Source organism: Acanthochromis polyacanthus, chromosome 8, assembly GCF_021347895.1.
Source record: "Acanthochromis polyacanthus isolate Apoly-LR-REF ecotype Palm Island chromosome 8, KAUST_Apoly_ChrSc, whole genome shotgun sequence".
Lineage (NCBI taxonomy): Eukaryota > Metazoa > Chordata > Actinopteri > Pomacentridae > Acanthochromis > Acanthochromis polyacanthus.
In genome coordinates this window covers 27,909,772-27,937,494 of record NC_067120.1, presented here as the reverse complement: position 1 = coordinate 27,937,494, position 27,723 = coordinate 27,909,772, and the positions used below count along the sequence as shown (strand labels likewise).

The window sequence follows — 27,723 nt, the reverse complement described above, 5'->3', positions numbered from 1 at the left end:
TTAGGTGATTTTGGTTATTATCAATAAAACCATGGGAAATGGCTAGATATCAGCTCTTAAATTAAACTCTCATGAGTTTTTTGTTGTTGTTAGGATTACATTTGTCCAAACAAATGTACCTTTAGTTGCACCAGGCATTAAAATGACCAAGAAATTTAAGAAAACAGGGGTGGTATAATAATTTTTTACATAATTGTAGCTGCATTCACTTATAATAGAGCATGCTGTGACACGTGAGGAAAGCATGGGCAATTTGCACATGCGAACGGCTTGTAACTGCAAACCACTTCTCCTCGTTCACTTAAAAGCTGACTTGTTCGCAAATGTCACATCTTTAATCAACATTTAAGATACACACAATGAAAGGCAGATATATTTACCAAATTGTAACCCTGCTGTTTGTATTTAGCATGAGTATTTTCTCCATCACTGCCCCTCTCAGCACAGGGAGATCATGCACACTCCATGAAGAAAGACCCGGGAAATTGGGGATCTTCTAGCTGCAAAGCAAAAGTGCTAGCCACCAAGCCACTGTGCAGCCCTTGAAGAAGAATGTGTGCTGTAAAAATTTAGAGTTGTATACAGGTTGTCTTCTGTGACCTTAAAAGGATCATGCTTATTCTTGCTAAGAATATTTAGATTCTTCTTCAGTGAGCTACAGCCTGATTAATGTCACATATGTTGTGTGTTACCTGCTGGCTTTGCTTGTTTTGTCATAGAACTCACATATTTTACTCACTAATGCACTCTTACAACTTGGAATAATGATAAAAATACAAATTTACCTGAGGTATGAAAACCTTTGTACCTGGAAGTACTGTTTTATTCTTCATCCAATTTTCTCTGATTTGCTTGTCAATGAACCATGTTTGCCAGTCAGACAACACAAGACATTGAACGTGTCAGCTTGGGCTCATTGCAGCTGTGATAGGTATTTGTGACAGTTTTACAGAATAAGCAATTCGATTATTGAGAAAATATCAGCAGATTAATGGTCTATAAATGTAACTGTTATACTAAAACCATAATTTACTTTTACAAACATTTTTCATCATTTAAAGGTTCAGTGTACAAAATTTTGGGAAACTTCTGAAAAAAATGGGAAAAAAAATCCAATATTTGTGTATATTCCCCTGAAATATGAATTTGTATGTTTTTGTTACCTCAGAATAAATACTTGATATCAGTCTAGCCTAGAATTGACAAACTAGGCACAGGCTCGAGGAGGTCTTTTATCAGCCACCATAGATTCTACTACACGCTTGACAGGGTTGGGTGAGGTGGAGAAGTTTGGTTAATTGTAACTAAAATCTCGCTGCTGGGTGCTTTTAAATCCCACACACTGAACCTTTGAAGTTAATAGTATAAAATCAGCAAAATGCTTGGTGCTGCCCTCTGTGCTACATTATGAACGGTGCTTATAGCTATTATTTTACTCAAACAAGGTACCAAACCACATTATTAAACACACTCTCAATACTGCATTTATAGAACTATAATAGGCATAGGTACAGAGCATGATATAGAATGTAAGGCAGTCCTCCACTTTAACACTTTCACCATAGTGGTAACTGACATTAGTTTAATGATCACTCCATTGATTTTTACACATTGAAAGAGAAATTATTCTCTGTTTCTGTAGTCGTTGTGGGTTTTGACAATCAATTGTAATGAGGTTGTAATGCAGAGGACTCAAACAGCAGCGCTATGGTGGACCTCTACGCTACTGCTTGAGGATTTCTGTTTTAAAGATTGAATTTTGATCAAATTTTGTTTGTTTCACCCTTTTTTCTGAATCTTTGACAGGTTTCTAGAAGAATGTGAAACTGGAGCTACAGAGAGTCTGAAGTTCTGTCTCAGCCAGGTATGCTTCCCACAAGGACCTGGACCACAGGAAATCCTCAGGGTCAGTGCTTGTATGTTGGACTGCCTGCCGTGGTCGACCCTGCCCTGGCTTAGAGGAGACTCCATGTTCTGGCTCATCCTGTCCTCGCCACACAGCCTGCACCGTCACCTGCCTGCTGATTGTGCAATTATATCCCTTCTGCTTTTCCCTGCAGCTCCACTCATTGTAAAATGGCAAGATATTCAAAGGCCCCGACTGTCTCCAACCACTGCTTCCTCTCTCTGCTGATGCTGAAGAGTTTCTGGCTGTTAGGTTCTACGTCTCAGAAGCCTGCTCTGGTGACAGACTCGCAGCAGCCCCAGCAGGAATTCGCTCACTCCATCCGCTTGGATGGCGACATCATCCTGGGTGGCTTGTTCCCGGTGCACGCCCGTGGAGAGAGAGGCATCCCCTGTGGTGAGCTAAAGAAAGAGAAGGGCATCCATCGGCTAGAAGCCATGCTCTTTGCCATTGACCTCATCAACAAAGACCCAGAGCTGCTGCCCAATGTGACACTCGGTGCACGCATCTTAGACACATGTTCACGTGACACCTACGCACTGGAGCAATCCCTCACCTTTGTACAGGCACTTATTGAGAGGGATGGCTCTGACGTCCGTTGTGCTAACGGAGAACTACCCATCTTTGCCAAGCCAGATAAAGTGGTGGGTGTCATCGGTGCATCAGCTAGCTCTGTGTCGATCATGGTAGCCAATATCTTGCGACTTTTCAAGGTAAGAGAACGCCATGGTTCCTTGAAGTTGTTTGCAGTTTGGACAGGGGTGCTTTTTGCAGAACTGCAGTGTGACTTAGCATGGTCAGCATCTGGTATGTAGCCATTTCCACTGTTGTCAGAAGCAGTAACTATCCTACAAACACAGAGGAGAATCCTTTTCTGTTGGACTATATAACTTCAAAGGGTTTCACATCTCATGGTAGTTGTAAACTGTTCAAACTCAACTGCATTTGCTGCACCTGAGCAGTAGATCAGAAGTGTGAAACCTGTCAAAAAAATGTAAAAGTTGCAGTGACATCACATTAACTGCCAGTGATCAGCTTGTTCTTCTTGGCATTTTGTGTTGTTGAACCGGGTATCTTCTCACTGCAAGACAAAAGTGCCAACCACCAAGCCACTGCATAGCCCTTAAATTCAATGTATTTAAAAATATAATATATTGAATAAGATGTTAAAAATCTGATTTCTTGAAAATATTTATTTTTGCCTACGTGTCCAGACTTTCAGGACACCCTGTATCTACCCAACACTATCGTATCTCCAATAATAAAGTAATGACTTGTCTCTTGAGTGTTTATGATTCCATAGATTCCTCCCCAATCACACAGCTCATATTCCTGCTTTCTGTTCATCTTCATGACAATGTTCTGTATTTCTCCTGCAGGGGATGAGGATGTGTGGGGAACAGCAGACAGACAGTTGTGAGAGCAGACTGCTGGTTGTTTTTAGTCTGGTGTAGAGTGGAGAAGTTGCACATTGGCCTCAGCTGTTTGGAAAGATTCAAAGTGTGAGGAAGAATTAGCTTACTAGCAGTTCTGAATTTAAAAATCATAAAGCTGCTGGAGTCATGAATGGGGAAGAGGTTTTTGTTTGAGGTTATGCTTTGACAGCATGAGTGAATGTGAACTATGTGTGAGACTACTGGCTGAAAAGCACAGGGAAGTCATCACACAGAAAGCCTGGATGTTTGACTTGGTGAGCTTTTGTTTTATGAATGCAAGTCAAAGCTTGGCAAAACCCCTTAACATTAGCAATACCACTTTCAATAGCCTTTATTCTCAGTGCTGATGAAATGAAATATTTCATTGCCTTGTTTTGTTCTCCTCCACCCAGAAATGTAGTTTTCTGCCTGATACTTTGAGCGTCATTGTGCAGAATGATGAATGTACTGAATTTTCTCCCGAGTGAGAAGAAAGGCTTCTCTGTTCAATCCTAGTTCAACACATTGGTATACTAGATGATCCTGTGACATTCCAACTACTTTGGGGACAATCACAACCCAGTATGAAACTAAAACTACTGTGAAAGGCAAACCTGAGCTTGAAAATTGACTTTATTGAAGCAACAAGAGACATCTTGTTTCCAGCAGAAAAATATTTTCCCCATTCATAGATTAAGAATTTCATCAATGAAGGTGAAAGACAAGGTTTCACTTCACACTTTTTGATCAAGAAATTGAAGGGTTTGTGGAACAATCAGGCGCAGTTTATTGCTCCAAGGACAGCTTTTTCATATATCTTCAGAGGGAATCTTTAAGCAAGTTCTAATTGGTTTTATTCTCAGCTGACAAACCTCACCATCTTGTTGTTGATCAAGAGGCTATTTCACCAAATTTGCAGTTTCCAAGCTGTCAGTTGCACCATAAGATCATTTCCTCTGGCTTATTTTGACACATTTCATTACAAATGGCCTTGCAATGTTAAGAACTCATCCAGCTGCAGTATAGGTAACATAGGAGACAAATCAAGAGTTTAACATTAAATTACAGAGAGAGATATTCCAGTGGGTTTGTAGTACCTCCAGCTGTGCTTGTTTCTACAACTGCAACAATTTTAATTAGCAAATGCTTTTATCTAAAGTGACATACATCTCAGGAGAGATACAACAGGAGCAAGGATCTAATCAGGAGAAAATGTTACAGGGGTAGCAGGAGAACCCAAGCGCAGACACACAGAAACTGGCAGACAAGTGAATAATGGAAAGATATTTATTTCACCAAATAACTAAACCCAGTAGCGGCTGGCCAATAGAGGGCGCTTGCCCCCCCCCCCGAATAAAGACCTAGAATTACTCTCTGCGGTGTAAACAACGTTAAAAGGAAAACCCGGCATTCATGAATTGGAAACAAAATGGCGCCTATACATCACGTGGCCAAAATTTTTTGGACCCGTCATGTCGCCACTCTGTTATACAGGCACTCTACCCAACACTCGACATAGCAACAGAAATTTATCCAATCAGCGTCGTCGAATCTGATGCCCAGAGGGGCAAAATCGATTTTGCCCCAAGCCAAGTGAGCATGAGTGAGTGTGGTGGATAACTGTGACACTGTCACAGTCACAGTGACAAGAGGAACGCCTGGCGAGCTGGATCTAGTCATGCAAATGTTTTATATTGCTTCCCGTGTTTGCTCTATAAAACGGCTGGGACAGACACGGCATGGACTGTTTCAGGGGTAAGAGATACGAAACATTTATCCGAGAAAATAAAGAAGCACGAGAGTAGGAGGGCACATATGGAGAACACCGTTAAGCTAACGATGCTAGGCAAGGCTAACATCGCGACGCAGATAGATGAAGAGATGAAGAGTGACACACAGTTACACACTGAACTGTTCTGAAGTGGCCTCCAGTGAGCCCTGATCTGAATTCTACTGAACATCTGTGAAAGGAGCTGAAACATGCAGTCTGGAGAAGGACAGCCTTCACACCTGAGACAGCTGGAGCAGTTTGCTCACCAGGAGTCGACACGTGCAGAAGTCTCACTGAGAGTTACAGAAATCACCTGACTGCAGTGACTGGTTTAAAAGTTTGTGTAACAAAAGATTAAGTTAAGGGTACCATCATTTTTGTCCAGGCCTGTTTCATATTTTTAATGGAATATCTACACAGGGCTGCTAAAAATCCTTCTCAATTCCCAAGTAACCATGATAAAACTCACCGAGTAAATGTGAGATAAGCATGACTATAATACATATGGATGGACAACAGGGATTATTTATGAGCAATGAACACACCGAGACCCAAAGAGGAAGAATCCGCACAGATGGGGTGCCTGAAGTTCTGGCCGGCAAAACGAGCCTTGGCGCCGAGCTCCTCCGGCTCATAAGCATGACTGAATACATCTATTTATACACCGATAAGTCTGTTTAAAATAGAGATCTCACTTTAAACCCTTCCCATTACCCCATTTCCAGCAACCGCCACTCCTGTGTTCTAATGGCGACTTGTGTTAGCTAATCAAGTTGAAAGGCTGAATGATGATTAGCATATGAATAAAAGTGTGAGTTTTCAAGGAAAACATGAAATTGTCTGGGTGACTCCAAATTTTTGACTAACCACAGCTGACTGTTCCACCTGGCTGTAGTAATTTGGCCCTGGTCAAAGTCAGGTGCACACCCCACAGATTAACAACAAGAACCCATTGTTCACTTGATGGATCATATCAACTCGATGTTGACATGTACCCTGCAGCTATTTTTTGCTTCTTCTGTAAGCAGTCATTCTGTTTTGGCAAATCTTTGTTTTACTAGTCATTGCTGAAGCTCCATTACTGGTTTTTGTCCTTAGTGAAATTGATGTGAGACAGACCTGACTGCTAGCCCAAGACAAGCATCAACAGACTGAGCGTTGCTGATAGAGGATAACATTTTCAGTTGCTGCTCCCTCAGAGCTGGATGCCGCCAAGATAACATGATCACACAGATGTTTCTTGCAGTGCGTTGATATGAAAAGTTGGTCCCAGCTGTTGCTTCATCTTCTGCCATGCGTGCAGACAAACTGTGTTTGAGGGCAGTGTGTTGCTGTGCAAACAAATTGCACTCTGTTGAATTAGTGATGAGCTGTATGATTCATGTGTATGTGTCACAGCCCAACAAGCTTAACGAGGACAGAAAGGCCCAACAACATCACTTATCTAAATTTAGCTTGAGATGCCTCCGGAGGTGATGCAAGGGAGGGGGTGATTGGAATAGAATTGTGCTGATGCAGAGGTTTCCTTCCCAGTGCCGTCACAACCTTCAGCTACAGACAGGACTACGACAGACAAGAACTGACTGGAGGAGCTGGTTACTTGTTGACTCCATTTATACCTGATATAACATCCAACCTGCATTACTGGATTGCTAGACAAAGGTAAAGTCATGTCAGGGCCCTGACTCGTCTAGCTCACTCTAACAAATTGTGACATTGTCACCTAAGTAATAAAATTAAAAGAAACATTAAAAGAAATAAAGAACCATAAATAACATGATGAAAACAAAATGAAAGTTTTCTGGTCTTTGTGCATGATGTTCCCTGTGCTAAAAATGTATTTAGGTAGGTGGGATAATAAACAATTCCAAAATAGTAATTAGAAAATGTGGTAAACAAAGGTTATATAAGGAGGATGTGGCGTAGAGGAACGGGGGAGACACGGCGTGAGCGGGAGTGACAGGAGGCTGCTGAAAGGAAAGGAGTGTGTAAAGTTAAAAAAAGAATGAACGAAGGCCTAAGACATTTTAATAAGGTTGGAAAAAGACTATTGAACCTGTAAAGAGCCCAGATCCTACCGGAGCCGACCAGACGTACACTCCCGGCCGTCAACATCTTGACGCGGACGCCACCCCAAGAGACAAAGGGATCCTTCACTTAAGGATTATCTCCTCTGCACCCGGGATATTGGTGAGATCCACCCTGTTTGAAACTCTTTTTTTTCTGGTATACCAGTATTTTCTTTAACGATCGATCGCTTCTTTTTTTGTTAGCGGAACTTTCTTTTTTGGGTCGGATTACCGTGTTGTTGTTGTTTTTTGCATCGAACGGACGGAGGAAAAGCCGCCGGCGTGAGGACCTTTCGGGATAGAAACTTTCTTAAAAGAGTATCTGAAGTGGACCGTTTGACTGAAAACTTTGTATTTCGTTAGGGAAGGACTCTTACTTAATTTAGAAAGCATAAAGGTTTAGTTTCTATTTGTAATCTTGTGGCAATGTATTTTTTTGTATGGGGAAACAGCGGGTTTTTTTTGGAGTAAAAGATGGAAGTAAAGAAACTTAAGAAATTTTAAAAGAGAATCCGATTGTGTTTATCAGCTGCATTACTACTGATAGTGACAATTAACTTTTATTTTTTTCTGAGATGAACCCCTTGGTGAAGTGACCTCTGCTTGGAAAAGTTTGAGTGTTACAGATGGTGGCCCGTACGGGGAACAGAAAAAGGAAGTAGACTAAATAAAAGTTTACCCGAACTGTAAAAATTGCTGTTTAAATTCTAAGCAAAACGAACATATTTTTTTTTCGTTGGACTGAATATTGTTGACAACTTGTGCACAACTTGTCCTTCAGAAATTTGAGTGGGTTTGACACAAGACATTTTGGAAAAATAAAAATAAATAAAATAAATCAACATATAGGTAGATATAAATATATTTATTCATATATATACATAAACAAAGAAGGAAAAAAGAACAAACATGGATAATGAAGAAGCCCTGATAGTACTTGATAATGCATCTAGTCCTATAAATGTTGACAGGAATATAGACAATGACACCAGAGTTTCTACTCCAAATGCTGGGCTTGAGGACAGGGAGGAGTCTCTGAAGAGAGCTTCTGATGCTTGGGTGACTAGACGGAATCCTGTAGGTGAAGTCACATCTTTAATAAGTTCTCTGTATTTATCTGACCAGGATGAGCGAGATGAGAGGGATGAACAGGAGATAGAGGCAGATGTTTCTGCTTATTTAAATCTCCCAGTTTTGACATCCATCAGCACAGACTTAGGAGTAGTCATTGATAAAGTAAAGTCCCTGGAGGTTGATTTCAGAGATTCTGTTAGCAGTGCCATTAACAGGGAAGAGAACATCAGAGGTTATATAGACAGGAGCTTGGAAGCGCTTGAACATCGCATGATGACCACCCTGAGGAACTTTGAGGAGCAGCTGGTGGAGTGTCTGCAACGACGGGATGAGAAGTGGAAAATGGATCTTGAAAGGCTGAAGCGCGCCAGTCTCAATACAATCCAAAGATCTTTTTACAGCACAGGATTGCGTTTCCAACCAGGTAATGTGCGTTCCTCCTCATGCCAAACAGCTCCTGATGACCCTGTCTCAAAAGCAAACAAATACACGGGATACTCACCAGCAGTAGTTAGTCCAAGCATGGCCTCTGTGGATACTCCAAACCCCATCTCTCTGCATGGAGGTTTAGCTGCAGGACCTACAACTCCCTGTTCTGCTGTAACACAGCCTAGCACCAGGCCTACATGTGCTACTGATCAGATGCAATCTCAGACTGCCTCTCATTCCATCAGCACCAGTCCCGTTATTCCTTCAACCAGCCAAGCTACTAGGGTAGTTTATTCAAAGCCTGCTGTACATATGGATTTTCCATCTTTCAGTGGCAGCAAAGAAGTGGCAGATATCCTAAATTTTATTGATCAATGCGAAACTTTTCTTGCTGTTAGACCTCTGAGTGATGCTGAACTGGTTGGAGCTTTATCAAGTGTTCTTAAAGGCCCAGCACACAGTTGGTGGACTGTTGCTAAGTGCACTGTTCACAATTGGGCTGATTTCAAACAGGCCTTCAATGCTGCTTTCCTGCCACCAGATTACCTCACAGAAGTAGAGGAGAAGCTCAGAGACATGATTCAACTACCTGATCAGTGTGTAAGGGATTTTGCTTACGATTATCGGGCTCTCTGTCTAAGGTGGAAGCCTGATATAACAGAGGCAGAATTAGTGAGGAAAATTCTCAATAATTGTAACCCCAGAATAGCAGGTTGCCTGAGAGGCACTGTCACCAACGTGGAGCAGCTAGTCTCCATTGGTACTTTGGTGGAAAAAGACTGTACAGCTGCCAAGGAGTATTGGGGCAAGGTGGATCAACAAAAAGCAAAAGTGAAGATGTCAAAGAAACCCCAAGAGAAATGGTCCACAAAGAAACAGGCTGATGTTGTAACCATCGTACAGCGGGGAAAGAAACAGCCTCCAACTCTCCTGCATGTCCCCATAGAAGTGAGGGGTGTACAGTGTAAGGCCGTTTTTGACACTGCTTGTACATTCTCGCTCATGCGACACAGTCAGTGGCTGGAGCTGGCCCGGGAGGATGAACAACTCAAGCCAAGTGATAATCAAAGCTTTGCCTTTGCAGATGGGAAAACGTCCCATGAGGCCATGGGAAAGGTTCAACTTCTTTACAGTTGGCATGATGTGATGTGGTCATTAGAAACGTACATCATTGCCGACAAACACCTGGCCTTACCCATCATTTTAGGCTTAGATTTCTTGATCAAGACCTCAACTATTATTAATTTGGGCGACAACACCTATGGAGTGAAAGGACCTCGAGGCTATACCTTTTACCCCTTCCTTACTCAGCCTACAGAGAGCCATGACACCCGTCCCAGTGTAAGTCTCATTATGGCCCTTCCAAGAACTGAGACAGCTGTCAGTCATGCTGAGACAGTCCCAGAATTTATAGACCATCCCCCAGAGGTTAGGGAACTCTTGAAGGCTTGGCCGAAGGTGTGCTCTGGTAAATTAGGTAAAACCACCGTGGAGGAGCACAAGATCTTTACCACAGATGAGGTACCGATCCGCTGTAAAGCATATCGTGTATCTCCTTTCAAACGTCAGATCATCATTGAACAGGTAGAGCAAATGCTCAAGGATGGCATAATTGAGCCTTCCCAATCACCCTGGGCCTCTCCTGTGGTCTTAGTCCCAAAACCTGATAAGACACCTCGGTTTTGTGTAGATTTCAGGCCTCTGAATGCTAAAACTCTTCAGGATGCGTATCCCATGCCCATTATCCACGATCTTTTGGAATCTATGCATGGAGCAGCTGTCTTTAGTACCCTTGATCTAAAATCTGGGTACTGGCAAGTGGCGATGGCTGAAGACAGCAAGGCTAAGACGGCAGTTATCACACCAATCGGGCTCTACCAATTCAGATCAATGCCTTTTGGCTTAAAAAATGCTGGCGCCTCATTTCAGAGACTTATGGAGAAGGTTTTGGGTGAGCTGAGAGGGAAAATCTGCTTTGTGTACATTGACGATGTGATCGTGTTTTCACCCACTCCAGATCAGCATCTAAAGGATTTAAATGCAGTGATGGAAAAGCTCCACAAGGCCAACCTTACACTAAATCTTAAGAAATGTCACTTTTTTCGTCAAGAACTGAAATTCCTAGGACATGTGGTGTCAGGAAAAGGGGTCCAGGTGGATCCGGAAAAGACACTGGCAGTGACGGCATACCCCACACCAACCAATATCAAAACATTGCAGCGATTTCTTGGTCTGGTGGGGTGGTATCATAAATTTATAGCACATTTTGCTAATATCGCTTCACCCTTGCATCGGCTGACAAGAAAGGAGGTGGAATGGTCCTGGACAGAGGAATCTCAACATAGCTTTGACCAGCTAAAACAAGCTCTGGCCGAGGCTCCCATTCTTATACAGCCTAACCACTCACTTCCATTTGAAGTACACACAGATGCTAGTGAGGTAGGCTTGGGAGCAGTCCTGGTGCAAAGGGACGAGGAAGGTGAAAAGGTGATAGCTTTTGCCTCAAGGGGGTTACGAGGAGCTGAGTGTAATTACTCTACCTCAGAGAAGGAGTGTCTGGCTGTGGTCTGGGCAGTTGAAAAGTGGCATCATTACCTTGAAGGGAAAGAGTTTACAGTGTACTCAGACCATGCTGCACTGACGTGGGCCTTCAATTGTCCCAAAACAACATCACGCTTGACACGTTGGATCCTGCGTCTCCAACGATTCCAGTTTAAGGTCTGCTACAGAAAAGGTCTGCAAAACATTGTGCCAGATGCACTGTCGAGGGCAGTCTCTCCTCACGACAACTCTCCTGCTTATGTAGCCGTTAACATCTCCAAAAATTCCTCTGATCTCCCAACATCGTTGGCGGAGATTCACAAAGCTCAGGAAAAGGATCCTGATATCATGGACATGGTTAAAGATCTCACCAATGTCAACAGACCTGGAAGGGTAGTCTTCACTACTTGTCAGGGACTTCTGTACAGAAAGTCCCCATTGAGAGATGGAGGTGATAAATATCAGCTGGTGGTTCCAAAGGATCTGGTACCTTGTTTCCTTGATTATTTTCATGATCACCCTTTAAGTGGACATCTGGGCAGACTAAAGACTCTGCTGCGCATTCTTGAGGTGGCTTGGTGGCCAACGATCAGAAAGGATGTCTGGGCTCATGTCAAATGCTGTCGTACATGCCAGTCCTACAAAGCTGAAAACCAAAAACCAGTTGGTTTCATGCAATCAACCAAGGTTGAGGCACCTTGGGAGAAGCTTGGGATGGACCTCATGGGACCTTTTCCCCGGAGTAAAAAGGGAAATCGGTTTCTTCTGGTCATTGTGGATTATTTTACAAAGTGGGTTGAAATGTTTCCCCTAAAAGACAGCAAGGCTCATCGCATTACAACTATTCTGAAGGATGAGATCTTCACCCGCTTTGGTGTCCCACAGGAGCTAGTGTCAGATCGTGGACCTCAGTTCACTGGCCATGAGATGGCTAACCTATGCAGGTCCTGGGGAGTGACCCAAAAGTTCACCACAAGTTACCACCCCCAAGCCAATCTCACAGAACGGTCCAACCGCACCATCAAGACCATGATAGCCTCTTATGTGGGAGACCAGCATAACAACTGGGATAAGTGGATTAGAGAATTTCGTTTTGCCATTAATGCTGCACAACATGAAACTACTGGTAGAACTCCTGCAGAATTGGCACTTGGAAGGACGCTTAAAGGGCCCCTGGAACGGATGATCTGTACATCCCCTTCTCCTCACCAGTCTCCTTACAAATTGCTAGAGAGGCAAAAAGAAATGACAGAACAAGTCAGAAAGAGAGTGGGAGTGTGTCAGGCCAGACAAGCCAGGTACTATAATACCCGAAGGAGAGGTGCACAACTCTTTCCGGGAGACCAGGTCTGGGTCCGCATGCACCCGCTATCTAAAGCATCCGATAGTTTCTCAGCTAAACTTGCGCCTAAATGGTCAGGCCCAGCTACAATAGTGAGAAAGCTAGGCCCAGTCAACTACCAAGTACAGTGGAATGACCTAAACAAGAGGTTAGACACAATCAACACGGTCAATCTGAAACCCTACTTTGGGGTTCAGCCTCCCTCAACCTCGGCTGGGGGGGGGGATCTGTGACATTGTCACCTAAGTAATAAAATTAAAAGAAACATTAAAAGAAATAAAGAACCATAAATAACATGATGAAAACAAAATGAAAGTTTTCTGGTCTTTGTGCATGATGTTCCCTGTGCTAAAAATGTATTTAGGTAGGTGGGATAATAAACAATTCCAAAATAGTAATTAGAAAATGTGGTAAACAAAGGTTATATAAGGAGGATGTGGCGTAGAGGAACGGGGGAGACACGGCGTGAGCGGGAGTGACAGGAGGCTGCTGAAAGGAAAGGAGTGTGTAAAGTTAAAAAAAGAATGAACGAAGGCCTAAGACATTTTAATAAGGTTGGAAAAAGACTATTGAACCTGTAAAGAGCCCAGATCCTACCGGAGCCGACCAGACGTACACTCCCGGCCGTCAACATCTTGACGCGGACGCCACCCCAAGAGACAAAGGGATCCTTCACTTAAGGATTATCTCCTCTGCACCCGGGATATTGGTGAGATCCACCCTGTTTGAAACTCTTTTTTTTCTGGTATACCAGTATTTTCTTTAACGATCGATCGCTTCTTTTTTTTGTTAGCGGAACTTTCTTTTTTGGGTCGGATTACCGTGTTGTTGTTGTTTTTTGCATCGAACGGACGGAGGAAAAGCCGCCGGCGTGAGGACCTTTCGGGATAGAAACTTTCTTAAAAGAGTATCTGAAGTGGACCGTTTGACTGAAAACTTTGTATTTCGTTAGGGAAGGACTCTTACTTAATTTAGAAAGCATAAAGGTTTAGTTTCTATTTGTAATCTTGTGGCAATGTATTTTTTTGTATGGGGAAACAGCGGGTTTTTTTGGAGTAAAAGATGGAAGTAAAGAAACTTAAGAAATTTTAAAAGAGAATCCGATTGTGTTTATCAGCTGCATTACTACTGATAGTGACAATTAACTTTTATTTTTTTCTGAGATGAACCCCTTGGTGAAGTGACCTCTGCTTGGAAAAGTTTGAGTGTTACAAAATTTTAAAAATGGTATACATAACAGCAGCAATATTAGATCAAATTTGGTAAATAAAGAAGAGTCCAGACAGCAGCATAGCTTCTTGTGACCTAGGGCATGTCATGTTTGCTGTGGATGCAATCAAAATAACAAGAACACATTTTAATACCAGGTGTAAATGCAAAAGCTGAAACAGATGTCACTATCAGATAATGTTTCCAGATAAACAGGATAACAGCAGATGTAAATGGGATGTTAAAGAAGCATTTAAGTCCCAACTCCATGATTTTACAGGCTTCACCATTTCATCAGAGGTAAATGTTGAAGATACAGCTATAAACCAGGGCTCCAGAATAAGGTGCTGCATAACTTTTTTTACTGCAGTACACCAGCACATCATTTAGGCACACCTATAACATTACAGTTCTGGGGCTGAACATTACATTTTAAGTGTTACTTTTTGTCACTTCTCACGTACATTAATAATGTCATAGGACATTATGATTGTAAACAGAAAATGCTTTGTCATTTAACCTGTTCCTTTTCAGAAGGGCGATCTGGGAATGTAGCTGTTCTTTGCCTACATTGTAAGCAGTGGTAAATGTTATTATTCCCGAATCCTCACAGCCTCAGTTACTGCTACCTGCTGCTGCTAAGTATTGTGGCACAAGCAGACCACTAATTAGCTGCTGTAGCTTTAAAAGAGCGAAATAAAGTGTTGTCATATTTCTCTGGAACCGTGTGATTTTATCTACCTGGGCAGGCAACCAGAGACCCTTATCAACAGGCCAGCTAAATGTCAAGCACATTGAAAATGTTTACATGCACTTGATGACTGTTAGAGGTTTGTGCTGTCAAAAATGTATTGCCAATGCCACGGGAGTGCTGACCCCTCTACGAAGGTCTGGTGTCTTCCCTCCTTGGGACAAAAATGAAAGAAGTATTTGGATCTTGAAGTTAAGCTGTCAGTAAGTGATTTTTTTGGCCTCTTGGAGGCAACAGAAACAAGGTGTGATCACAACTGTGACATATCCGTTATCATGGTAAATTTCTTAGCGTACAGCTACATAGCAGCTATGCAACAGCGTCATCACTTGCTGGGGTCGTGTTTTGTATCACTAACGAATGTAAATCCAATATTCAATATTCTATATGCACTAAAAAGTTCGGAGTCTCTCAGAAAAATCCTTATTTTTAAAAGAAAGTGTTTTTTTAATGAAAATAATATTTAATTGATCAGAAATACAGTCTAGACATTGTTAATGTCTTAAATGACTATTCTAGCTGGAAATGGCTGATTTTTAATGGAATATCTACCTAGGGGTACAGAGGCCCATTTCCAAGACCATCACTCCTGTGTTCCAGTCGTACATTGCATTAGCTAATTGTGTTGAAAGGCTAATTGATGATTAGAAAACCCTTGTGCAATTATTTTAGCACATGAATAAAAGTGTGAGTTTTCATGGAAAACATGAAATTGTCTGGGTGACCCCCAACTTTTGAACAGTAGTGTTTGTCTGTTTTTACAGCATAACCAGTATCATCATACATTTGCACTGTTGTAATTATTTATAGCAGCAAGTGGCATGCCAGGAAACAACTGCAGCTAAAACACGTATTTATTTATTTTTTTAATTAAATGAATTTAATTTCTGAACTGTTTTGATTTGAGATTGTGGAATTTCATTTGTTCCTGATTTTGTCTTCACAAGAGCAAAACTAACAACTAAATCATTCATACCTTAAAAGAATCATGTAAAATAATGCTTGTTCAGTTCTTCTATTTTTCATTTTGTTGTCATATAATGCACCATATAACAAAAAAAAAGCACTCGGAGAGCACAGTACTCCAATAACACTGCTCAGTTGTATGATTTCTGATGGAGGAAATCTTTAAAAAGTTTGTGGTCTGCAGCAATCAATTTGAAGTAGGATCGCAATCATGTGATCATCAGCAGGCAGCTGACATAGTGTTCACTTGTCATAGTTACATTTGATGCCATGCCACTATCTTGCAATGATACAGAAATCTATAACAAATCCATGGACCCAGACTATGTGCTGCATCACTACCAAAATCTAATCAATTGGTCCCTGTGTCATTTCTGACCTTGCCTGAAAATTTCATCCAAATCTGTTAGTTTGCTTTTGAGTAATGTTGCTAACAGACAGACAGACAGACAGACCATCACATAGCTCCACCGTGTTCCTTGGTAATTATTATTACTCAATATTGAAAGCTCAGCCCCTCACCCCTCAGATTGGGATATGTCAGACACTGATTCAGATTTTCATGACATTTTCTGATCTCCAGGGGATAAACCTTTGGGTGTTAGGCTACGTTCACACTGCAGGCTAAAGTGACCCAAATGCGATTTTTTTTTGCCCCTATGCGACCTGTATCTGATCTTTTCATGACAGTCTGAATGACACTGATCCGATTTTTTCAAATGCGACCCAGGCCGCTTGGATATGTGGTCCTAATTTCGATACGTATTGGATCTTTTGCCATGCGACTTCAGTCTGAACGGCCAGGTCACATTTATCCAACCTATACGTCATTGGTACACGACAAACGTCACTATTCAGCGTTCAAGCAAAACAGGCTGCCGAAGACGTGTGTGTTGCCGTGAGTGTTAAAAAGAGGCGCTCACATATGTACGTTAAGGTCGCCCTTGCCATTCGAAAATTCTGAATGAAGTCTGCATCTGTGAAGCCTCTCACATCACTATCCCACCACTCCTGGCTGCGACTCCGCACGCACACAGTTCTCTGGACAGATGTTGCTGCCACTGCCCCACAAAACGCCAGGGCCAAAATCCTGGCTCTCTTCCTTCTTGACCTTTTCCTTAAAAAGATTAAGTTATAAATATGCTTGCTGGACAACATCTTTAAAATGGCCAGACATGCTCTACTGTTAGAGTCCATGTTTACCGTAAACACTGAACACGCTCTCTGTGTGTGTCGTTGTTGTGTCCTCTTCTGCGCATGCGGGACACTTTTGGGTCATGTGAGGTTCACACAGGAGATCACATACAAGTCGCATTTAATTGGAAATGTGAACGAACTCGCAAAAAAATCGGATTTCACAAAAAAATCGGAATTGAGCATTAAGCCCTGCAATATGAACATAGCCTAAATGTTTTGTGCCATTGCAGATACACTGTGATCTGGAAGATTTAATTTAATTTAAATGATAAACTGAGACATAATGTTTTAGAAATTGAACTTATTTTTCTTGAGACATTTCAGGTTGTTCATGATGTTTTGCAAAAAGATAATTCTTTAAATGTGAGCATTTTCAAAATATATTTTTTGCACTAAAACAAAGGAAAAATTTGGAGTTGTCATTATTTATTGGTTGTCATGTTATCACATTACTGGTGTGGCCCACTTGAGATCAAATTAGGCTAAATGTGGCCCTGAAGTAAAATGAGTTTGACACCCCTGAGGCCCATACATCCCATAACAAGGCATTTCTTAAAACTGGCTGCACACCTCACAGAACAACCGCCTCCCGTATTTCTTGCCATAGATCATGAATTCTGGTTTAAGATTATGATTAAGAAGCTTTATTGTCATTGCAAAGGGTACAATGAAATTCCGTTTGGTAATATCTCTTGTAGCAGCTAGGTGGGTGTGTGTCTCATGACTCTGTGTCTGCCAGAGGGAAAGCTGGTGGAGAGAGAGTGTCCTGGGTGGGCCGAGTCATTTCGGATCTTTGTGGAGACGGCTGGAATGGATCTCCTTTAGACATGAAAGTGGGGAGCCGATGATCCACTGAGCTGTCTTGATTATCCGCTGCAGTTTTCTTTTCAGATGCAGTGCAGCTGGCTTACCACATTGTACAGTCATAGGTGAGGACACTCTTCATTGTGCAGTGGTAGAACTTTTTTTTTTCAGCAGAGGTGTCCTCAGTGTTCTCAGAAAGAAGAGACGCTGTTGGGCCTTTTTGATGATGTGGCTGGTGTTCACAGTCCACCTGTGGTCCTCCGAGACCAGCAGATGAGGGGCTTGTAACCTGGGGGGGTCCAGCTGGTCCAGTGTTGTCTCAGGATTAAAAATGGAAAACATGCTCCATGTGCATATTCCATTAACTGGACAGTAAAAACTCATAGCCTCTGATTAAGCTCTCTCCAGTGGCTAAGATTGTTTTTTACATCCATCTGCAAATAAATGCATTTCCTTGCATTTGACAAGAGGAGCCACAGTCTATATATTGTCGTGTTCATGCTTGATTAATGGAAGAGGCTTGTTGTTGCTCAAGATGAACATTTATTGTTAACAGCTTGTAGCCATGCTAGACAGTTCACACGAAAAACAAAAAGCATCTCCTTCTGCTGCTGCCTCATTCAAACAGTGCCAGTCCAGACAGCAGCAACACCTAGTGATAGCTACTGATCATAACATCCACCTTCTTTGAGGTGAATACTACAATAAACATTATGCTGCAAAAATATAACAATGCATTGTTCTTTTGAATAGGCCAACACTTGTGTAAACCAAAACTTTCAATGAACCACCATGCTCCAAAGAAATACCAAATTTACATATATCTTTTTCTCTTTTTTTCACATTTTTGTTACCTGAACCTTTATAAGTTCAGTCTGTCAGGTTTCTTTATTTGACCGTCTGAGTTCATGTTTGTCTGGTGGAAAGTTTGCGTTACAGTCCATAGGAGGTGTGACTTAATGGGGTTTAAAATGAGTATTGTTGGGCTCACGGGAAGCCTATGGAGTCTTCAGGAGACTGTGACGATTACGTCTGAGCACTTGTCCATCCTTGGTTCTCACCGTAAATGATCTTGGAGCAACTTCTTGTAACACTGTTCCTTTTGTATTCCAACCATTCACATCCTCGATCCTAATGGGTCGTTGTTTGCCAGTGGAGGAAGTGGTTTGGCTGAAATGTCATAGAATGTCTTTTGTCTCATTTTCTGTTTCCTGAGTTTTTTCTCATGTTTTGCATGTTTCTTTTGTACAGTAGCATTCATGCTGTATAGCATTATACATAGCTTTCTGTTCATCAGTAATTCCGCAGGTGACCGTCCGCACTGAAGCGGAGAGGCTTGGTAACTGAGAAGTGCAAAATATGGATACAAATTGCTGTCTGCTGCTTTCTTCAGCAGTTGCTTTAGGTTGTGGACACCTTTTTCTGCTTGTCCATTAGATTGTGCATAGTGTGGACTTGATGTAATGTGATGAAACTCATACTGCTCTGCAAACCTTCGCCATTCCCTGCTACTAAAACATGGTCCATTATCACTCACTGCAATGTGTGGAATGCCATGCCTGGCATATATGGATTTGGTGTGAGTAATCACACATGCCGATGATGTGTTTGTGAGTAGTGCCATTTCTGTACAGTTAAATAATCCACAACTACAAGGTAGTCTTTACCTTTGAGATGAAACAAGTCCATCCCTCCTTTGTGCCAAGGGGTGCAGGCATTTCAGTCAACACCATTGGTTCTTTGATTTGTTGGTTTCTGTGTTTTTGGCACGTTTCACATTTACTCACAAGTGTCTCAATGTCTTTGTTTAGTCTGGGCTAATACACTGACTCTCTTGCTTTCCTATTACATTTTTCAATGCCGAGATCTCCTTTGTGTATCCTTTTTAACAGATCTGGCCTCAGAGCTTCTGGGATGACTATCCTCCCTTTCTGTAGTACTAGTCCATCAACAAAACTGAGATTTCCTTGAAGATGGTAGTAAGGCAGGCCATTCATCATCAGTGTTTTGAATAACACGCTGCAGCTCTGTGTCCTGTGATGTTGCCTCAGCTATTTCTCTCGACTTTGTGTAAGATACTGGCAGAGCACTTGACACCATATTTATGTGACTTTCAATGTCCTCATCTGTTGCACTCGCACAGCTTTCAGCAGGTGCTCTGAACAAGGCATCTGCGGGTGCCAGGTGTTTTCCAGGTGTACAAACCAGTTCAAAGTCGTATCTTTGCATTCTCACCATTAAACGCTGGATGCGTGGTGACATTTCATTTAGATTCTTTTTGATAATGGAGACCAGTGGGTGGTGGTCAGTTTCCACAGTGAATGACAACAGTCCATAGATGTAACTGTGAAACCACTCCAACCTGTAGGCTACGCCTACACATTCCTTCTCAATCTGGGCATACTTGCATTCAGACTTTGTCATGTCCCTAGACGCATAGGCTACTGGTTTCCAGTGCTGTCCCTCAACTTGCAGAAGCACTGCTCCAATACCATCTTTGGAGGTGTCTGGTGACACTTTGAGCTTTTTTGTGTGGTCATAGTAGGCTAATGCTGGTGCCTTGGTAAGAGTCTGTTACAGTCTTTGCCACTCTTGCTCATGTTTGGTGGCCCATTTGAAGTCACAGTCATTGTGTAAGAGCTCAAGGATACAGGAAGTATTTGCTGTGAGGTTGGGAATAAATTTGCCTATGTAGTTTACCATTCCCATAATCAATCAATCTTTATTTGTATAGCACTTTTCATCCGATGAAATCGCACCACAAAGTGCTTCACAACATTAAAACATTGAAAAACATTGAAATAAAAATAAGAAACTCTTTCCCTCCCACCCTGGGTATGTACATATATACTCTCAACAAAAATATAAATGCAGCACTTTTGTTTTTGCTCCCATTTTTTTATGAGATGAACACAAAGATCTAACACTTTTTCCACATACACAATATCACCATTTCTCTCAAATATTGTTCACAAATCTGTCTAAATCTGTGATAGTGAGCACTTCTCCTTTGCTGAGATAATCCATCGCACCTCACAGGTGTGTCATATCAAGATGCTGATTAGACACCATGATTAGTGCACAGGTGTGCCTGAGACTGCCCACAATAAAAGGCCACTCTGAAAGGTGCAGTTTTTTTTTTTTTTTTGGGGGGGGGGGGTCAACTCCTCTTCAATGGCTGTGCAAAGTTGCTGGATATTGGCGGGAACTGGTACACGCTGCGCTGTCATATATGCCGATCCAGAGCATCGCAAACATGCTCAATGGGTGACATGTCCGGTGAGTATGCTGGCCACGCAAGAACATTTAGATGTTAGATGTTTAGATGAACATTTATTGTTAACAGCCCGTAGCCATGCTAGACAGCGTTCACATGAAAAACAAAAAGCATCTCTTTCTGCTGCTGCCTCATTCCAACAGTGTCAGTCCAGACAACAGTGACACCTAGTGATCATACTGTATATTAACAACAATTAAGAAATTATGGTAATCTTCCTAATAGCCTAAATGTTAAGTTCTCAATGAAAATGTTAGGTTTTTGCATATCCTGCTAGAGGAGGTCTCTGCCACCTCTCTCCAGGAACGAGGCAAACCCTTCTGTGGAATGCGAGCCGCCTAGTGGGCCACTTTTGGTAAGTTGGATAGTGCTGTTGCCAGTGTTTAGGTGGGTGGTATACTGTAAGTCAAAGAACCATCAACTAAAATGACAAGACCCAAGGTTTCCCAGCAGAACACTGCATTATAACCAGGTGATCAGTGTTATTTGTGTCACCTCTCAGTGGTTTTAATGTTATCACTCATGGGTGTGGTACAGTTGAATTGTATAACGGTATGCTGGTGGTTAAATATTTCGCCTGTTTATAGTAGGGCCCAACCAATATGGATTTTTTGAGGCTGATGCCGATTCCGATATTTGACAGAAAAAATTTCTGATCGATTAATAGGTCAATCAGTTTAAGAAATATATAATGAATAAAATAATTTCTTTTTTGGTCCCTTAACGCTTACAACAACAAAGATATGAATTACAGGCAAAATATTTTACTGTTTTACAGTACTTTGTCCTTTAGTATTTGTTTAAGTTTGCAACGGAAAGGAATTTTCAAGTACAAAAACATGCAACGACGCATTAAATCTTTGGGAAATTATATAACCTTAAAAAGAGTCACTCTATAAATGTGTTATGAAATACATCTTGTCTTGTACTTCTTGTTGCTAAAAATTAGAGGTAGGTTATAGTACAGGTAGAATTTAAAGAAATGTTTTTGAAAAAGCTGTTCACAGGTAATTGCGAGAGGAAAGCAACAAAAACACTATATAACACTTATGCAGTGTATATACTTACTGCAGTTTTGCGCATTGTTTTGTACTTTAAAGTTCTTCTTGAAAGTTCTGAAGTAGAAAAATAAAGGAGACTTGGGAAAGAATGTTACTTTAGTGCAATCAGAAGTAGGATTTGCTGTAGGTAGAACAACTTCTTTTTAAAAAAAAAAAAGTAAACATGAGGTAATATGTATGAGGAAATCAACATATTTTCAATAGTAAAATAAGATTCTTTTCATATGTCCCCTGCAGTATTTTTGTGCAATTTTCAAGAACAAGAGCAAAAAACTGTCAAGTACAAAATTATGTGCAAAGTTGCAAAAAACAAGAGACACCTTTCTCAGATTTCAAAACATGTCATAGATAGAGTTGCATTTTAAATATATAATGGTCACAAAAAGTCCAACACTAATGTTATTCCATAACAACACACACACTGAGTTACTGTTACAGTTTGTGTTGCATTATAGTATTTTCTCACAAAACAAAACTAAGAGTGGCATGACATCATGACATTTGCTGAAGACAGACAGTAATCCATCTATTCTCCATACACCGCTTTATCCTCACTAGGGTCGTGGGGGATGCTGGAGCCTATCTCAGCTGACTCGGGCGAAGGCAGGGGACACCCTGGACAGGTCGCCAGTCTGTCGTAGGGCTACATATACAGACAGACAATCACACTCACATTCACGCCTATGAGTAATTTAGAGTAATAAATTAACCTCATCATATTTTTGGACTGTGGGAGGAAGCCGGAGTACCCGGAGAAAACCCACGCATGCACAGGGAGAACATGCAAACTCCATGGAGAAAGATCCCAGGCCCATCCTGGGATGTGAACCGGGGATCTTCTTGCTGCAAGGCGAAATTGCTAACCACTACACACCGTGCAGCCCACAGACAGTAAAGTTAATCATTTTCACTTTTCAGGCCTGCACTGAATAAACCCCATTCTCTCTGCATTCACATTGCTCCTCCTTAAATGGAGGCTGACGGAGTGACGAACAGTCGTTCTGTACCCTTGTTGTAGTATGTTTTGTACACTTACGTTATTTCTGCAGTTACTGACTTTTAAGCTGTTGGCATAGCTACAGCGATGTTATTGCTAACATATACAGATGGGGAATAACGTAGGCAAGGTTAGCACAACTTTAGCAATGCAATGTAAAGGAAAAGCATAACCGACCCAACGAAGTACGCGTCACTCGTCATGACACATGCCAAAGAGAGTTAAACTGAGACACTAGACATGTTGAGTAAATCATTTCACAATGTCCTTATAAATTTACCTGTCGGCAAGCTCCGCTCAGCCCACTCATGGAATGTTGCCTGGCTATACCTTACTCCTGTATGTTACTGAGGACTGAGGATTGATTGGAACCAGAGTTCAATGTATTGGGTAAGCGGCGCAAGGACATCATTCTTCGCGACTTGACACTTAAGTGCATTTACTGTTTTATGAGAAACTAGGAATATTTCGGCTTTTAATCGGCAAAACTCTGGCTGATGATGATTAATTTTAAAAAGGGCTATAATCAGCCAATTTAATCAGCTGATAAACCAGTTGGGGCTTAGTTTATAGTATGATTTAATGATGATTTAGCTGGTACAGTCAAAGTGCAGAGAACCTCATTTATAGCAGGAAAGGTAGTATAGACACCACTCTATATAATACAGGACTGTCCAGTTCAAGGTTACTGCAGGATTGCGGTATTCTTTTTTTTAATTATTATTACATCTAATTTGTGTAATGGTCAGATTTTTTTCCCCTCAAACTCCAGCTACACTGTAAAGAAGACAATAATCCTTTTTTTTCAAATTTGTCGACATCTGTTGGTTAATGTGAATTGGCATCCCACCTAACATCACAGGCGATAGTGACTTCTTCTGTGGATAGTCATGCTGCTAGAGGCTCAGCTCTCCTGCTCCCCATGACAGTGGATATGGAACAGTGCAGAGATTCCCTCTGTTTTCATTCCTCTCTCTGTTTTTTTCTCACCTGCTTTATTTTTTATTGTGTTTTCGGCAGAGCCTGCAGCAAGCTCATAAACCGAGACTCACTGCTTCTGTCTCTCACATGCAGAGATGGAAATATAGCGCAGCAGCGTGAGTGACTATCACAGCAGAGCGTCCTGTGATACTGTGTGAAATAAATGTGCAAATATTATGCAAATGCACTGACAGAATATCACAGTTTCAGATGAAATATCTCACCTCTGACACCCTCTGTGAAGCCTCAGAAGAGACAAGAGAGAGTTTTATTAACAGTAAATCTCCATGCAATCAAGACAAAGCGGATTTATCTATTCTTAGATCCTTGAAAGTGATACAGCTAAAAATGTCTAATTTATCCTCAGAGTGGCGCAGGAGGAATGGCACAAAACATTTAGGTTATGTTCACACTGCAGGGCTTAATGCTCAATTCCGATTTTTTTGTGAAATCCGATTTTTTTTTTGCGAGTTCGTTCACATTTCCAATTAAATGTGACTTGTATGTGATCTCCTGTGTGAACCTCACATGACCCAAACGTGTCCTGCATGCGCAGAAGAGGACACAACAACGACACACGCAGAGAGCGTGTTCAGTGTTTACGGTAAACATGGACTCTAACAGTAGAGCATGTCTGGCCATTTTAAAGTTGTTGTCCAGCCGGAGCCAGCATATTTATAACTTAATCTTTTTAAGGAGAAGGTCAAGAAGGAAGAACCAGGATTTTGGCCCTGGCGTTTTGTGGGGCAGTGGCAGCAACATCTGTCCAGAGAACTGTGTGCGTGCGGAGTCGCAGCCAGGAGTGTTGGGATAGTGATGTGAGAGGCTTCACAGATGTGGACTTCATTCAGAATTTTCGAATGACAAGGGATACCTTTACGTACATATGTGAGCGCCTCTTTTTAACACTCACGGCAACACACACGTCTTCGAGCTGCCGAAGACGTGTTTTGCTTGAACACAGAATAGTGATGTTTGTCGTGTACCAATGACGTATAGGTTGGATAAATGTGACCTGGCCATTCAGAATGAAGTTGCATGGCAAAAGATCCGATACCTATCGGAATTAGACCACATATCCAAGTGGCCTGGGTCGCCTTTGAAAAAATTGGATCTTTGTCGTTCAGACTGTCATGAAAAAATCAGATACAGGTCGCATAGGGGCAAAAAAATCGGATTTGGGTCACTTTAGCCTGCAGTGTGAACGTTGCCAAAGTCTCAAGTATCTGTTACTGAATGATATAATTTTTTTCTTTATGATTAAAATGACAAACAAGACAAGAAAATACAAAAACAAGACAAATTATTACAAAAACTAAACATAAAGCAACAGAAAAATGGACAAATGACAAGCGAAACAAAAAGAGACACAAAACGACAAAAATAAGACAACAACGAATAAAGCACGACACAAAATGACAAAAATTAGACAAAAACACAAGCGAGACTAAAAGGAAACACAAAATGAAAAAATGATAAAGAAAATGCCAAAAACATAAGACAAATGACAAAAATCTGTTGAAAAACAAGACCAAAAAAAACCAAAGACAAAAAATATTAAATTAATAAAAATGAGGCACAAAACGACAAAACAACACTGAACAATGTAGTATTTTACTTTATGATCAAACAACTTGTCAAGGTCTACAGTTTTTTTTTTTTTAAATCAAGTTTTACAAACGTACAATTTGCAGTTAACGTCTTCTCTGTAATTTTTACGCTTTGTAAAATTGTCCCAGGGGCCAGATTGAACCAAAAGTGGCCTGCCACAGGTTCTGTATGTTTGACACCCCTGCTCTATAGCATGTGTTCACTCTATACATTTGCATGATTTGGCATGCAGTTTGATCTCTTAGTAATTCACAGTGAAAGTTACATTTTTTTCAATGTATTCAAGGGCAAATTTCAGACTGGAAAAATGGAAGGAGTTAAATAAGCAAATCAGAAATTACAGTCAGATGCTTTTTTTTCAATGAAGATATTTATGTATTATTTATTTATTCATTTATTTGATCAGGGACCACGCAATTATCATAGAACACACAGAACTGATACATTAAATATAGAGTGTGTAGCACTGAGCTAATTTTCAACTCCCGTCCCTGGTTGGGCTTGTAAGTAAAAATAATCCAAGGACCAAGAACACCAATAAAAAAGCACCGACAACATTAAAAACCTATATCACCCACCCTCCCATGCACACACAAACACATACAATGACACAATCCACAGTCAGTGGATATATATAGATGTCATAGGTGGGTACATTCTTGTTTTTCTTTCAGCCAGTACTTTTGCTGTAAAAGTTTTTAAATCTACTATCCTATTAATTTTGTTTGGTAATGTGTTCCAGATGTGACAGCCTTGATGTAATTCTGCAGTAACCTATTTTGCAATTGTTGTTGCTGGAACTTCTGGTGACCGTGCAGCCATCCTGTCCTTGAATGAATCCACAGAGTAGCTGTGGCACTGATTTATTGAGGCATTTAAAGATTAATTTGATGAATCAAAGATCTATGAAGCTTTCAGAAAAGACAGTGATGCCATGAAATTGTTTTTTTTAATCCAGAATTTTGAAGGCTTGATTGTATAATGAACCTAATATAAAATTAATCAGAAATACAATCTAGACATTGTTAATGTGGTAAATGACTATTCCAACTGGAAATGGATGATTTTTAATGGAATATCTACCTAGGGGTACAGAGGCCCATTTCCAGTAACCATCATTCCTGTGTCCTAATGGTACATTGTGTGAGATAATCGTTTTGAAAGGCATATTGATGATTAGAAAACCCTTGTGCAATTGTGTTAGCACATGAATAAAAGTATGAGTTTTCATGGAAAACATGAAATTGTCTGGGTGACCCCAAACTTTTGACCAATCTTTCACATAAAGACAGAATTGTTTCAAATGAACTTTGACTTGCCTTGGACTTAATGACTTGTCTTAAAATGACACTTGACTTGACTCAGGCTTGTCTTGTACAACTTACTCAACACTAATGACTTTTTACTCAACTTGAAACCTACCTTAAGTGACCTGAAACTTGATTCAGACATGTCTTAGACATGTCTCAGCTGAATTAAGACAAATGATGTGGGTTCTCTTTGAATAATCTATATTTGTAAGGGTTAACCAGTAGTCGGTAAACCATCTGATGGATTGATTTCTCCATCACGACCTAGACTGAATCTTACCTGATAACCACCGGCTGATGATGTCAGTGCAGACATGTGTTCGGCGTCCTGCAGCCAATCACACACAGACAATCACTGACAGTGTGACCTCAATAGCTCTGTCTGAGCAGCATCATCATGCATATTTAGCAACCTCATCTCATATTAACAGCCTTTCCGTATTAATGAGACCACTCCACCTCCTGTAGAAATTAATGCAAGCTGGAGACAGTTTTCGCCTCGATTACCTGATTGCTGTGTTATTGGATAACAAATGTAATTTCTCTGTGAGAGTAAAGAAAATAGAGGAGAGAGTGGATAATAGAATTTAATCAGGAGGAATTTGCTCATTGTAGCATCAATTCATTAGTGTGGCGGATAATAACAACCTCGTTTAGCTGTCTGAAATCATTCTCCTCATCATTTTATTGTCGGTGCTAAAAAAAAAAGCTGTTTGTGCTTCACGCTCATTTTGATGGCCTCAATTTGTAATCTATCCACTTTTTAATAAACCATTTTGAAAATCGTCTGACAAATGTGTGTGTCAGAGAAGATAATACTTACAGACTGTCTCATCCCAGTGCAGTTTGTGTAAAAGCCCCGAAAATGATGAGTGAAGAATGCACGGACGCAAACTTTCCTCAGCTGTGTGTGTAATCAACACAGCAACACAACTGACAAGACAAATCACACACAATAGTACAGTAAAATGAATACTCTGAGAAACACAAAATATTGCGGTTTAAACTATCC

At 41.1% G+C, this 27,723-nt stretch overlaps 1 protein-coding gene across 4 annotated transcripts in view; it reads left to right on the top strand.

The window, feature by feature from the left end:
- Positions 1 to 27,723, top strand: part of grm8b (glutamate receptor, metabotropic 8b) — a 417,912-nt gene that overhangs the window by 9,108 nt on the left and 381,081 nt on the right. For all 4 annotated transcript variants that reach the window (XM_051951555.1, XM_051951556.1, XM_051951554.1 and 1 more), the window contains exon 2: positions 1,807 to 2,619. In XM_051951555.1, coding sequence (XP_051807515.1) covers positions 2,077 to 2,619 — 543 coding nt within the window. In that variant the 5' untranslated portion in view covers positions 1,807 to 2,076. The remainder of the gene's footprint in view (positions 1 to 1,806; positions 2,620 to 27,723) is intronic.